The sequence below is a fragment of the Poromitra crassiceps genome, assembly GCF_964638095.1.
Source record: "Poromitra crassiceps genome assembly, contig: HAP1_SCAFFOLD_132, whole genome shotgun sequence".
Classification (NCBI taxonomy): Eukaryota; Metazoa; Chordata; class Actinopteri; order Beryciformes; family Melamphaidae; genus Poromitra; species Poromitra crassiceps.
In genome coordinates this window covers 612,299-628,025 of record NW_028152229.1, presented here as the reverse complement: position 1 = coordinate 628,025, position 15,727 = coordinate 612,299, and the positions used below count along the sequence as shown (strand labels likewise).

The 15,727-nt window shown below is 43.5% G+C and overlaps 1 protein-coding gene across 1 annotated transcript; it reads right to left on the bottom strand.

The window, feature by feature from the left end:
- Positions 1–4,109: 4,109 nt before the first annotated feature.
- On the bottom strand, positions 4,110–15,537 carry LOC310800907 (fasciculation and elongation protein zeta-2-like). Its single transcript, XM_083664791.1, has 6 exons — positions 15,461–15,537; positions 10,633–10,741; positions 10,347–10,463; positions 8,550–8,676; positions 4,842–5,015; positions 4,110–4,177 (listed from the first exon to the last, which is right to left on the bottom strand). The coding sequence occupies exons 2-4, from the start codon at positions 10,723–10,725 to the stop codon at positions 8,554–8,556; spliced, it is 333 nt and encodes a 110-aa protein (XP_083520917.1). The 5' UTR covers positions 10,726–10,741; positions 15,461–15,537; the 3' UTR covers positions 4,110–4,177; positions 4,842–5,015; positions 8,550–8,553.
- Between the last annotated feature and the right edge of the window lie 190 nt (positions 15,538–15,727).

Genomic DNA, 15,727 nt, shown 5'->3' with positions numbered 1-15,727 from the left:
CTTTCTTAGACAATCGATGTATGATTGTGCACTAGTGATTTGATCGAATAAATCTCATCTCACAAGACATTACATTAGGTTCTAGGACGCGCTAGTCTCAATAGCAGTATTGATAAGCACGGACCTTATTGATTTTCGGCTTTTAAGAAATTACCGATCCAATCAATACTGGGTCTTCATCCCTCCATCCCTACTGATAAGACAGTATCTCATACTGTAGCTTTCTCTCCTGTTATAGCATCTCCACCTGTATATATGGCAGCTTGTGCCCAGGAAAAACCCACAGCTCACCCCAGGTGAGCCAATCACCCCAGGTGGAAGCATTTACACTAATCAACAGGTGAGGGAGGGAATTGGATGGGTGCATTCATACAGGGTACAGTGAAGGAGAGATGACCCACAACCACACACAGTCACCCTGTGACGTGTGTGTGTGTGTGTATGTGTGTGTGTGTGTGTGTGTGTGTGTGTGTGTGGGGGGCTAGTTTTACTACCTACTGTATAATTACGTTGACTAGTACATACTAGAATGATTACTTTTAGTCCATGGGCCGGAGCTCAAAATTCCACTTGTCGGTACCATTCAAGGTGGCAAAACTTGCTTATAAGTTTTGATAAGATACATGTCTGTAGACTATATTTTGGTATGATAGCCATTCCGGAGTGGTAGCTGACACACGGTTATCAGCTCTTGGAATTAACAACCCCTAAAGTAAATAGCATGTTAAGGCTGGCGCATAACCTTGTTTAGGCTCATGGTCAGAACTTTTTCCAATGTATTATAATGTGTTTGGTCCTATCTTCTTAAATCTCATTAGATACCTAATGCCTATACCTTAAATTGTAAAAAAAAAAAAAAAAACTATTTGGAGCAAAAACCAGTTGGCATGGGAAACGATACACAGAAAATCATTGGATGTCCTTCTCTTTTAAAATAATAGCAACGTCAACATCAACATTTTAAATAAAATTAGTGAAATTGCAAAGGTCCAGTGTTTCAGAAAGTGCTTTATTTCTTTAGAGGCCTAATAGGCCTTGGTCCTCTCAACAGCTCACTTTTCTATCTTTCTTCTAAAAAAGTACAAAATTAAATATGAATACACTTAAATATCACTAGAAATACAGACTTTAAATTGTAAAAAAAAAAAAAAAAAAAAAGGAAAAATGAAAAAATGAAAAAATAAATAAAACAGTTTGCATAGGAAACACTAAATAGACAGACAATCTTCATTGGATGTCATCAACAATTTAAATAAAAAAATACAATTGCAAAGGTCCAGTGTTTCAGAAGTGCTTTGTTTCTTTAGAGAGTCGTAGCAGGTCTTGGTCCTCTCAACAGCTCTTTTCTAGCTCTCCCCACTTTTTTTAGTCGTCAAAGGCTTTACCAAACAAATACCCGACACAATCATTCTGTATAGTGTCCAAATTCACATTAACTCATTGAGTGCCAGCCACTTTTGGAGAACGGACGCTCCCAGTGCCAGAGTTTCAGAGCGTTTTCAGTGATTTCTCGAGGCTCACAGAATATTGTGTGATATTACTATGTAAACACTGAACACGCACAAAGAACGATGAGACTCTATTCTATCATCTGCAAAAAAAAGTTTATTGATCCCATTTTCCGTTCTTTAGTTATGAGCCAGAGAAGATAGCTTGATTCATCCAAAAACAGCAATTTTTTTCTAGAAGCTGAGATAATTGGCCTTTTGTGAAATTAAACATTTCAAGCACATCACTGACTCTGAAGCTAATCTTTTCTAATGTAGTCACACCTCAAAAATAATTTCCTTCAATAAAACAGTGAAGGCCAGGGAATTTTGTTTGGCAGAATAATATTTTTTAGCTACAACCAGCAGCGTCGTGCACTGCTGGTTGCAGCTTCTTGCTGGTCTTGATTTGCTGCTGGTGGGCATCGGATATTCTGGCTTGCGTTTGTCAATCCTGTCCTGCTGCCTGGGTCTGTCTGGGTGTTGTGTGCTGCTCTGCGTGCCCCCCCCCCCCCGCCCCGCCTCGCCTCAACTGCACACTCCTCCTGTATGGGAGTGTCTGTGGTGGCTCTCTGCTGTGCTGAGTTTGCTGTGCGCACAGTGAAGGGTGCGCGACATCCAGCTTTTTTACAGCGTTCCGTGTGTGTTTGTCACCGGCAACCATGCTTCCAGTTGAGAATAATAACAACTCCACGGTGTGGATGTGCGGATGTGCTGTCGCAACCGACACGGAGCGGCTCAATTGTGGGAGCAGATTGGCTGCTGCAGGCACAGCTGCAGTAACGTGCTTCAGCATATCGATGCATACGGATGCGATGCGATTTCCGTTTCCATAACGACTTCTTCTTTGTTTTTTCCTTGCCTTTCTGTTATGTGGAGAGCACTGTCGCCACCTAAGGGTTCTGTAAAATAGGTTAGACACATTCAATAGCTCCCATATTGTAAGAGGCGATGTAAGAGGCTTAGATCGACACCCCCCCGTCAAAAAACGCAATTGACGAACATGTTCGTCCTTGGCACTCTACGTTACTATTTGAAATGACGAACATGTTCGTCCATGGCACTCAATGAGTTAAAAAGCACAGACACTTTTTTTAGTCATCACAAAATCTATACCAAACAAATGCATCATACAATCCTTCTGTAGTGTCAAAATTCACATTATAAAGATACATAAAAAGTGTCCCACCGTTTCATCTTGGTTGCCAAGGCTGACAGCCTTAACTCCAACAGGCCTGTCCAAGTGGAACTCTTTTTTTAATACATCCCATCTAACTAGTGGGGTCTTTTTCCCCTCCAAAGTCATTCATTCAGGGGCCCTTTACACGAGGACAGTTTCTGGAAGAAACGACACAATAGCGTTTCCTTCACACCTTCTCCCTGTTTACATGAGCGCTGTTGAATTTTTAAAACGCCGTAATGTACATGCCAGGTCGCTAGGTGGCAGTGTGATCACCTTATTCTTTACCCATACAAGGACGCTTCTGCATGACGTCATTTCGAAAATCGTCTTTCCGGTTTTAAACGCGGAAGTAGAGTCCGCCTTCCGCAGTCATTTCGACTTGCCAAAAAGCTTTTTTCAAGCTAAAAAAACCCCCAAACTGTTTTAAAGTTTTAATATTTGTCGGGTGAGAATGTAACAGTTTATCAGAATAACGCCTATTGGAAATCTTTAACGAGCAGCGAGGACCGGGAGGCTCCCGGTCAGCGCAGCACAGTCAGACTGTGCTGTCGGACTAGCTATCTGTCAAACCCTACTGTTGTAGTTAGGCTACTGGCAGTGAGAAAACACTGTCGACGTGCTTTTGTAACTAACGTTAAACACAGACCGGGTACAGCCATCGGCTCCTCGCAGCAGTAACGTTATGAACATGTAACTGAAGTTGGCCGCAGTGTAGCTTAATTCTGAATGTTGCCAAACTTCATTCATACTGACGTTTTATTTGGTTGCCAACTCGCGCACGGCTATGGCATAATCGCGTGTGTCGCCTGTGCAGGCACGTCAGAGTTTCTGAAATGTGCCATTCCAAAACGATTACATGGAGCACTCAGCGGGAAGCGTGTCAAACAATTCCACTCTGGAGGGTGGTTCCAAAATGTGTCGTTTCCTAAGCGCGAATTCGCCGTCGCCGTCTAAAAGGGAGGCACTGATGATACAATAATTCCCCGTCACCATAGGAAACCGTCCTCGTGTAAAGTGCCCCTTAGATGTTCATTTTGTTTCACATCAGCGATGCGATGGGATCTCAGGGAGGTCATGTGTCCATCAGGGTTCATGCCATACCTCCTGTGCAGAGAACAGTCCTTTCTCAGGGCTTTGCTTGTTGATGATGAAGTTGATGATGATGTCTGGTCCATACAGTGGCTCTCCCTGCAGAAGCAGTCCACTATGCTCAAGGCCGGGTCCTTCCACGTTGAAGAGTGGAAATCCGTTTTTAAATGGCCGACTTGCAGAAGGGGCGAGGGCGTGCGCTCGGCCCGAGGCTGCAGACTGGGAGCGGACGTCCGGGGGGATTTTTTACCGTGCCTGGGATGACGATGATGTCGTTTTGGACAGCAACCTCTTCTCAGAGGCTGCTGATCTCCGCAGACCTCTGCGGAAAGCAACCAAAGAGGACCACCCTCACCCTGGCCACCAAACGCTGCAACTTGCTGTTGCCCGCCACAGTCGGCTCACAGCCACCACACAGCTGGGGAAGGAGGGGGAGAGGCAATCAGACACAATCCAGATACAAGCCAGGTTGCTACAGTAGCAAATGTAAACAGGGGCCATAGCTTTCAGTCCAGACAGAGCCATGCTTACCGGTACATAGGGATATTAATGATTAATCTGCGTCAACCATTTGATCGATCCAAACATATATTAACCGATTAATCGACAATGCTATGTGCCATTTTAAAAGAAATTGCTGAAATTATTTAACAAGACAAGGGTGAAATTTAACGTTCAGCGGTTATACAGAGGAAGAAGAAAGCCAAGCAGGTAGGCAAAAAGTCCAGTGTGGGAGAATTACAGCCAAAAAGACACCAGTATTGTAAACATTGTAATACAATGTTGAAATTCAGCACGTCTACAAGCACAATGACAGCTAATGCAGGAAGTTTGGTTGGGTGATTAACTTGTTGAGTGGGCCTAAAGACACGTTTTGTCTTTTCTATGTTGTATGACAAAAAGCTGCTTTTTGGTAATGATTGATTAATTGATCGTTAACATGACCAATTAATCAATTACGGAAATTGATTACAATTTGCATCCCTACCGGTACATATGGCTCAGCCAATTCCACTCCAGTATGAAAATACCGTGTGCAGAAGCTGTTTTGGTGAGTGTGTGTGTGTTGTGTGTGTTCTCACCTTGTCACTGTCCAGGGTGTTCTGTGAGGTGTGTGAGGCCAGAGAGACGGTGTCTGGCTGGCTGCTGCTGCCTTCACCCTGGCTGTCCAGCTCCCCCTGCTGGTGAATGGTGCGCTCCTGGATCAGGTCCCTGATGTGTTTAATCCAGGTCTGTTTGTTCTGGATGCTGGACGCCTGCCATTGGTCAGTGACGAGTGGGGGGAGTGAGGGTCAAAAGGTCAAAGGTTAGGGTCGGCCACAAATTGACTTCCTTATGCATTCTCATTTTATTCTCTGAGTGTGTCGTGCAAGTCTAAGATCGCTTTCACATATAAGCTGGTGGACTCGGTGCCATTCAGGGGGGTGAAGTTGCAACATTGTTGTGATTTTCATTTGGTCTGGTTCACTTTCACACAACAATTTGTCACAAGCACCAAACTTTCTGAACAATGTCACGTGGTCGAAACAGTCACTGTCTATTGGACAGAATAGAGAAGGGAAATCTCTCCAGCAGGCTTCTAGCCTGGCTGAGGGCTGACTGAACAACACAAGTGAATCCACAAAACACAGACATGGAGCAACACCACCTGCGATATTGGGATTTCTGGTTTTACTATCAAATAATTATTTAACAAGAATGTGCCCAATATGAGCAGCAGATGAGGCAGCAAGCTGTTGAACATTTCATTCTACAGATGAGAGTAGCCTACGTACCGAAGGAGATAGGCAAACCGGGGGCCAGCTGTTGATAAATGTGATGTTGTTATGATGACGTATGTCATGACGCAGTGCAGGTACTGTACACGTGTGCACGCCGCAGTGTTTGTTTTGCTTCCTTCTACCGTCTTCTACTCATGATGCACTGCATGAGTGCATCAGATGCACTGGCGCTCTTGTGTTTAGTCCGGGTTGCTTTCACACAACAAACGAACCGCGCCAGGGTTCACTTGGAAGCGAACCGAGACCCACGTTTTCAAGCGCACCAGAGTTTGTTTGTTTGTTCTGCAACAGTTTGTTTGCGCTTTCACACCACCCCAAACGAAGCGCACTATCTGAGGAAACGAACTCTGGCGCGGTTAAAGCGGACTAAACAGCTTATATGTGAAAGCGACCTAAAGCAACCTGTGCTCTTTATCTCTTCTCTCATTGGTTCCCAAACTGGGCTACGCGTACCCCTAGGGGTACGTGGAGGTACTAGAGGGGCTACTTGAGAGAATGGGCAAAATGGACTTAAGAATAAACCATGAAAATAAATGTGCTCAGGAATTGGAATTGCAACTCTTTCACTCTATTTTTTATTTTCTAAAGTTCTATTCTTCAAAAGGGGGGTTATGTAAGGGTTAATGCACGATGAGGTGTCCATTATCAGAAATTATTGGACGACGTGGAGGCGTGAACCGTCCGAGGCGAAGTCCAATCATTTCTGATAATGGACACCTGGAAGTGCATTAATCCGCTTATACCATGGTCACTTGCCAAAGAAACAAAACAAGACCATTCATTTATATTTTCATGCATTTTGCAATCAAAATGTAGTTTTCATAACCTTGGATATGAGTTGAGAACCGGCGAGATAAAATAGTCCCCTCGATTGCTGAAGATTATCATTGGAGAAAATGGCCGATGAGTGCCTACACCTGGCAGAATTTCTAGACCATAAACTAACTAATAATTTTGCCAATGTCTAAGAATGCAAAGCCATGTAACTGGCTGGTTAAACTCACATTCCAGGGAATTACGTTAACGTCTGCGGGTCTTATAAGACGTAAGTGGCGCGTGCCGCGCTCGGAGTAGAAAACCATCTGAAGCTTTCTATGTCGGAGTCCAGGTATGTTTTGTACAAGGACGTCTCTCAGTGTGTTGCTGTTAACTGCCCATTTCGTTGTTTTCTTTTTGTTGATCTCGTCTTTTTCCTCTTTGACTTGATTTGTATCAGTGATACAGGCAGTGCGCGCTCTTGCAAAGTTCCTGGCTGGCTTTCTGCAAAGTTATAAACAGAGCTGGTTTGACAGTTGACAGCTGAGAGCCGGCTTCTGTCAGCTGACATTACAACATCTCAGAAAACGACAGATTTCTAAATAGCAGTTATTTTAATAAACTGAGCACACAGGGGTAATCTAAATAGTTACTTTGACCAATTTTTTTCTAAACTTATAAAAGTGCCATATTAACCCTTAACGGTGGTATAGAGCTCAAATGGCTCTGTCGAGACCATGGCGCATTGATATGAATGGTGAACAGACCATTTGACTGAAACTACTTAGCTAGGTGTACATTATCACAAATTACTGGACACCCTGCAGCCAATCAGAATCCAGTATTCACCCAGACCATGGTATAATTAAGCAATATAGCATGAGAGCCAGTGTGTTGTGGCAAATATATCCCGCTGATCAGCTGTTATCCCACGAGGCTGCAGGCCGAGTGGGATAACTGCTGAGCAGCGGGATATATGCCACAACACACGCAGCTCGAGTGCTATATTGCTTTTATAAAACGGTTTCCAAGTATGATAATATAATAATAATAGTAATACTATAAGTCCGACTGCCATGGCATTCTGGTAGAGTCAGTTGAAACACTACTGTAAGGCGGGACCGCAAGAACGTGCGGGTGATTTGATTGGATCGTTCTGGCGACTGAAGTTGACATTGGCCAATCCTGGCGCTTGCTGAGAAGCTGAGAGCTTTCTGGAAAGCCCGACACGCAGCTCGAGCGCAGCGCTGCATTCTCAGCGCTTGCTGAGAAGCTGAGAGCTTTTCTGCAAAGCCCGACACCAACTAACGTTATGGGGTTAAATGCAGGTTTTTTTTGCAAAGAAGACATTAGCCCGCGTCTATTCTTGTACAAAACATAATTTTCTGCAAAGTATTAGTAAAGTTATAAGCGAAGATCGATTCACAAGGATCTGACAGCTGTCTCCGCCATTTGTTTTTTCTACATTGTCATTTGAGGTAACCAAAGCCTTTTAGTAAGAGAGTTGCCATGGCAACTCATAACCCATGGCCATGGGTTATTGGAGTGGGTTACGGGATTTATACAATGGCTGTGAACCAATCAGATTGCTTGATTTGAGAGAGCCGTTTTATAAGTAAGGGATAATGTATATATAGGCGGTGATTACGGGGGAAATAATGACCGACAGGTGATGATTGAGCCCGACGCGCAGCGGAGGGCTTAATAATTCACCTGAAGGTCATTATTTCCCAGTAATCACCGCCTCAATATACATTATCCCGCTTAGAACACGGCCTACAACTAAATCATTCAATAATCTGACAAAAATAATTATTCAAATAGATTTTTTAATAGCGTTTTCAACGACAAAGCGGTTTCATTCGTAATTGGCACACAAGACACCACAGCTGCAACTGGTTGGCCTAATTAGTAGTGTTTGCTGACAAAAAGCTCTTAATCAACTGATTAATCCAGGTGTGGCAGAGCAGCGGTCGGTTGTCGAGAAATAATGACCGGTGAATCTTGTTGATTGACCAATCAGAATCGAGTATTCAAGAGAGCCGTGTTCTAAATACCTTTAATCCGGCTTCCCACCCGCAGACAAGGCCAATTGTGACTGTATGGATGCCCGACCAAGCCGGAGGTAACGTGGGGGTTCGAACCCGCGACCCTCGTGTTGGTAGGCAGGGAATGTACCGCTGCACTACCCGCACACCCAGACAATCTAATTGTTTACACACAGACCATCGGCCCTGTTCATTGGACACTCACTGTCCTAGTAGCAGTTGCTGGAGTGCCGGATGTCCAGTGAAAGCATGGACAGGTCCGACCGAGACGGGTTCTGCTGCGCCTCCATGTCAGGAGAGTCCTGCATCATCTCCTCCATCTCCTCGATAACCTGCAGCAACACACAGTATAACATTGAGGGTCAATTCATGAATTAACTCAGCAATTCCAATTTAACTGAGGAACTGGAATTGGAAAAAAAATTACAGGAAACAGAATTGGAAATTAATTGGAATTTCAGTTTCTTTTCTCCATTCTGAGATTACACATAGTGTTATACTATATATTATCAATAGTGAATATCATAAAATGTTAAAGGTTCCTCATAGGCGATACTTGATGTATGACACGTAACCGTAATACAGAAATTATGATTGAATGCATTTATTTTGTTTAACTGTCTTTAATTTGAGTCATGATTAGTTGGATTTATAATGTTTAGCACAGTGGTTCTCAAACTTTTTCATGTCAACGACCCTTAAACGGACACAAATTAGACCACAGACCCCCATTTGATCATAATTGTCCCAGGGCCCCCCGATTTTTGCTTTGAGATGTTTACTACTGAAAGTGTACCAGCCGCTCCCTACACGCGCACAACGCACTGAGCATAGGAAACCAAGTGTCGCCCTAGGGCATCATCCAGAGCAGGAATACCACAGTCAAACAGACTGGGTGGATGCCCCGCAGTTTGGTAATGCCCCTTCTCAAATTTACTCTCCACACGGCCAGTTTAGCATTCCCTGTTTTGAACTGGCCACGGTGCCGCCTTAAAAGAAAGTTGTGGGATCTCCTTGTTAACTACATGCGACGCAGTAAACAAACTCACGTTTCCATCGGTCACATCTGTACATGTGTGAGATTCCTCCCACTCCCGCAAATATGTAACGTAGCCTACGTAAATACAGTGTTGTGTAGTGGAAGCCATCATCTTGCTCTATAATGATCAGAACGGGTGTTGTTCAGAAAGGGAGATAAACAGCGGACTTTTCAGTCCATCTTGCAACACACTATTTTTGTAGTTAAGCTACTTCTCTGCATAGGGCAGATACAAAATAAAGCACCTCTGCTTGTAACATGAAATAATTCAGGCATCTCAAGTAAAATATAACAAAATTACTATTGGTCTCACTCTGTCCATCTCTTTTTACAGTCTGACACACACACACACACACACACACACACACACACACACACACACACACACACACACACACACACACACACACACACACACACACACACACACACACACACAATACATAATACATAATACATAATACATAATATATATATATATATATATATATATATATATATACACATATACATATATATATATATATATATATATACTATACATACATATAATTTGTGAGTTTTTCTTGGGACGGGGCGGGGGCACAATGAAAACATTTACGCTTAGGGCACCCAAATGGCCAGCAGTGGCGCTGCCCATGACTAAAATAGTCATACATTGGGTTACTTATGGATGGAATTATAGTGAAAATAAACGATTCTCCTTTTTGCTGGGGCGCCCATGGAACCCGGAGCCCACTTTGAGAACCACTGGTAGCGAGTCGAGTCGAATTCAATTTTGTTACTCTTGTCATTCCAATTCAATTGTAAATTATGTTTCCTTACAGCTGGGTGACATTTCAATTCCAAGATTTGAATTTGAATTTACTATGCATTCTCAATTCAGTTCATGAATGGCCCGAAACCCTGATCAACCAAACCCAGTGAACGTCAGCCCAGTCAATGAATGTGTCTGAAACTTACCTGCTCTGCTGTGAAGAGCGGCTCCTCGCTGAGGCAGGAGACGATGATGGAGTGCATGTCCAGCTGCTCCCTCAGCCCCTCCTCGTCCAACAGCTCCGTGGCTCCATCACTCGCTCTCTGCCAAAGAGGATGGGGGGGATTGAATGAAAACCGTGAAGCTAGCACAATGAATATTTGAGATTTGTGGGATGAACTGAAAGGGCAGGAGAGGAGGGCTTGGATAGGAGGGGTAAATTAAAACATATATATGAGGCATGGAAGGGAGGGGTGTAGTCCTCCAACGCACCGGTTTCTCTTCCAGGTTGAACATGAGGACGTGGAGGGAGCGTGTTCGAGACTGTTTCCAGTCCACCGCCATCATCTTCCCATAGTTGTCCATTAAGGCGTTCCAGATTCTGTGGGGGGAATGAAAGAACACAACTCATGTCTTTTCCAACTTCTGATACCTTAATCTGAATACATAAATGTCCTGCTTTTAATAACATTTCAGTCAAGGCATATCCACAGAAATATCCCAATCAGATGAAGCCATTCTGATCAGTAGGTGAAAAGTATGACACACTTCCATAATGATAAAGCCACTGCTGCACTAACCTATTTTAGAGGACATTATTGTTTTAAACATCTGTTTATTGGTATTTTATAACAGACAGTAAGCAGTGTTATATAAATATGACAAAAACCGTGGAGAATTTGCACACACACACACACGCGCACACACACACACACACACAGAACCCTGTTTGTGGTGACTGCACTGCATGACAGTGTGTGCTGTGCCCTGCAAGAGGAGAAACCGCCATCTTGAGTTCTGAAATGCGTGTTTCAACATTCCGAGTCCGACCGAGTGATCCTTTCTATCGACATTAAAGGAAGACATTCACATATTTCTGTACGTTTTGGTTACATAGTTTACAACCATTTTAACATAAGGCGCTTTCACACAGATCGCGCAATATTGCAGTTCAGAAGGCCCGCAAAGCCGGCAGCCTCGCCACAGAAATTGCTTTCACACACAGCCAAGTAGCACTGCCACATTCCCGTCCTGGGGTGTGCTTTCAGGTGGCAGCCACCACTCCCGGATTGAAAGGCGAGCGGAGGCATTTACACCCAGCTCCTCCTAGCCCAAATGAATATTTTCATAGGTTAGTGTAGCCTAGGCTACTGTATGATGAACAAATTCATTCAACAACCAAACATCGCCGATGTACGCCAGCCAACGACGTGCAGCTGTGGTCGTTAAGGATCAAAGTGATAAAACAGGAAAGTGTTGTCCACAGGCAGCATGGTAACAAGGCTTTCAATATTCATCTGATCGACTTTATGGATCACAGATGCACCATCATGTAGCCTATTAGGTACAAGCCTAATTCTTATCTTTTGGTTCCAGTTTTTTGTAAGGTGACCTTGGGTGTCTTGAAAAGCGCCTCCAAATAAAATGTATTATTATTATTATTTATCATCTCTGGCATGCGAAAAGAAAACACGACATTTCTGATCGGGAGGAGAGATGTGAAACATCGATTTAAAGAGTTACAGCTTAGCTTTTAGGTGATAGCTCAAACTCAATGTACTTCGGTGATATTTTAATTCCGTTTTACACAAGGTGCAAACTACTGCTCTTGACTTGTCCACTGTGCCATTTGGGTGTTATTTAAAGTAAAACGAGCCATTTAGAAGAGCATTGCTGTCTTTCTCTTCCATGCCTCCACAGGCAGAAGACAGGAAACGGCTGCGAACAGCTTGACTACAAGTACAGGTGCGACGAAGGGACAAAATAGCGGCATGCGATTAACGCGATTAAAAAAAAATAAGAAAAAATTCTCTGGTAAGAACTTTGTGGAGTGGTGTGACATCAACCACCTCCAGCTCAACATCAGAAGGACCACCAAGGAGATGGTGGTGGACTACCGGCGAAGTAAAGCAAGCATCACATGCTAGCTTGTCGGGAAGGGGGCTAAATACCGCTCCAAATTTAGGGTCAATTTTGGCAAGGGAAAAACAGACATGGCCATTTTCAAAGGGGTCCCTTGACCTCTCACCTCAAGAGATCTGAATGAGAATGGGTTCTATGGGTACCATTTAAAAAACGACATGCAACGCAGCTAGACCTAGCCAGAGCCGTGTATATAGAAGAGACGCGACATCTCCATTCACTCCAATGGACCAGTTTCTTACTCTCAAGAGTTCCAGGAAGTAAGGTCCTGGATTAAGCAGCACTGTCGAGTTGCAGCAAAATGGACAGTTTGTGTTGTACTTTGAAAAAAAAAAATTTTTATTTTTTTATCAAATTGTACATGATCAGCTTTATTTTAGCATTCAGAAGTAGCGCGAGACCCCTTCCTGGCTGTTCATTGGCTAATGAGTCTCGCATTTTGGTCCTCCGCTGACCACTCTCTCTCTAGAGCAGTGTTTCTCAACTTGTGGGTCGGGACCCACAAGTGGGTCGCGGGGCTGTTTTGAGTGGGTCACGGATGTGTGCATATGAAAATAAAGTTCTACTCATTGAGGATGCTGGCGTCTGCAGCCGAAATTACTTTCTTTCAGAGGCTGTAGCGGGCTTATTTTTAATCTTCCTAACCATGACTCTGGGATTGTCTATTGTGTATGTCTGTTTGTACGTTGTTGTATCCTAGGATATCTGGCCAATATCCTGTCTGTTATATGTGGGCACCCGGGCCCCCTATCATAAGCTTTAAATAGCTTCTTTGGGGTGACCCTTTCATGCATCCAATTACTGTAAATATATGTATGCAGCATGTACTGTATTCCATGTTATGATGTGTGAAATAAACTAAACTAAACTAAAGAGAAAGAGTGAAGGTACTGGTACCATATGAAACTAGAAGACCCTAAGCCTAAGGCATCCATTGGTACCAACATGCCATGCTAGCTTGTTGTGAAGGGAGCTAAATTAAGCTACAAAGTTAGCTACTAAATTCTGAAAATTGGGTCACGACTTGATGACTAAGGAAAACTGTGAGTCGTGAGGCTAGATCAGTTGAGAACCACTGCTCTAGACTCTCTAGCTAGACTGGACAGAGAGCAGCCAAAGATCCCACAGAACAGGAGCGGAGAGCAGACAGACCTCTCACTCTGCAGCAGATTCCAAAACCAAAGATTGCACAGCGACCAAAGATTGCGCAGCGAGAAGAGCTCTCACTCTGTCACAGTTTCCCAAACCTACAAATCACTCACTTTTTTAACAACTTAATACACTAAAAACTTAAACTAGTAAATTTAAAGACAGCACAGTAACATCATTGCTGATCTCTCACACGCACGCACGCACACGCACACACACACACACACACACACACACACACACACACACACACACACACACACACACAATCGCTAAGCCCCACCCCCATACATTCTGTAACTATCGTTCCATTTATAGACTTAATTCTCATATACCTGCAGAATGACACATTTCTTTAACTGCCATTTATTTACAGCAGCCACAAACGGATCAAGCTAAGCCTGATCCTCAAATCAAAAGGGATTTGACCTAAGAAACTTATTGTAGCGAATCAGTGTTACACATACAGTGGTGAGCAATGGAAGTGTCTCGACTACAGATAGGAACTGATGTGGGGGAGTGTTACTGGGGGGAACACTATGCTTGTGGGAGACTTCCGGGGGAGACTGAGCATGCGGGGGCAGTCTCCGGATACCGCCTAGAGAGAAGCAGCTAGCTATGAGCGTGACAACCGCCAAGAGTTGGAAATATGAATAACTGTGAATAAAGACCCCTGTACCAGCAAGCAGCCTCTGCCTCTTCAATACCAGGAACGCTACATTATATTTATACAGTAAAAAGTAGAACAAAGCTTACAATACAATACCAAAGCATAAACAATGAATCAACTAGGCCTACAATGGCTGGGTTTCCCAAAAGCTTCTTTGCGCTAAGAAGCTAATTTAACCCTTCTTAAGGCCCCCTTAAGAAGCAAACGCGTTTCCCAATTGCTTCTTTGCGAAGGCATGCGTTTCCCAAAAGCTTCTTAGCGCTAAGAAGCTTCTTTGACCCTTCTTAAGGCTCCCGTAAGAAGCCAACGAAGCCAACGTGTTTCCCGATTGCTTCTTAGCCTAAAATTATCTTCCAATTATCTTCCGTTAAGAAGGCTGCGTTTCCCAAAAGCTTCTTAGCGCTAAGATGATCTTTCGTTAAGAAGGTTTTGTAAGAAGGGTCTGGGGCATTCTTAACACCTTCTTAACGACAAAAATCCAGCCGCATCAGGCAAAAGGAGATACTTGTGTCCACTGTTCCTCTTGTGTTTTTCCCTTTTTCCTTTCTTTCATGCACCCTTTAGTGTTTAAAATTGGGGAACAATTGAAAATCTCCCCTCTATGTATGGTTACTTGTGTTTTAAATGTTTTACCGTAGGCTATATTCCTCTAATCAGAATGGATTCCTTTTATAATGTTGTGGATTTATATAGCACCTTTCGCAGAACCCAAGGTTGCCTAAATTCTGTAGTGTTTCTCTGTTTTGTTGTATGCTGTGTATATAAAGCAATTTGAACTGCAGTCCATGTCTGAAATAAATAATATTTAATAAAGTTTAACATGACCATGATTAGGTTATTCTACAACAGTGTTTCTCAACCACTGGGTCGTGGCCCACTGGTGGGCTCAGAGTGCCATCAAGTGGGCCGCAGAGGACCTCTCACATCGAGATGGTGGACAGCTCCAGTTAAGATGCTTCTTAAGAGCCTTCTATTTTTTTTTATTTTTCTCTTCTGTTATGAAGGCGTTTGGGAAACACTTCTTTGGAGCCTTCTTAACTCCTTAAGAAGCTTCTTAACGCCTTAAGAAGCTTCTTAACTCTTAAGAAGCTTCTTTGTTGGGAAACTCAGCCAATGTGTTTTAAGAGTATGTCTACACACAACATCCAACTGGGAAGATAACATGTCAAAGTAGCTTTTTGTGAAGTACACCATCATCTCCAACCAACACTGATCCAGCAGAGGAACAGAACAACATTTGGAAACAAAGCGATGATCAGTTGTGTGGGCTCACCCTCACTGTTAGTTGGCTATTGTTTGTTTGTCACCTAGTTAGTACTTGTCCATGCATCTTCAGGAGACTCAGAAAAGTGAACCCACCTGATTTATTCAAAGTTCTTGGAGTTCTTGGTCCTTCACCTTACTTCTTCACTGTACAGTTCTTTCAGATGGGAAACTCTGGTTGGCTGGATTTACCGCTACACTCATGCTGATGACATAGGCAGCAGTGTCTGGTCTGCTCCAATCACTGGTGCATGTGTCTGTTGCACAATCGTTGAGCCACACCTACCAGCAGTAATGAAGCCAGAGATTGTCTATTCTGAAGATGAAACGCTCAATAGTAAGTAAATATCAGACATGGGAGAC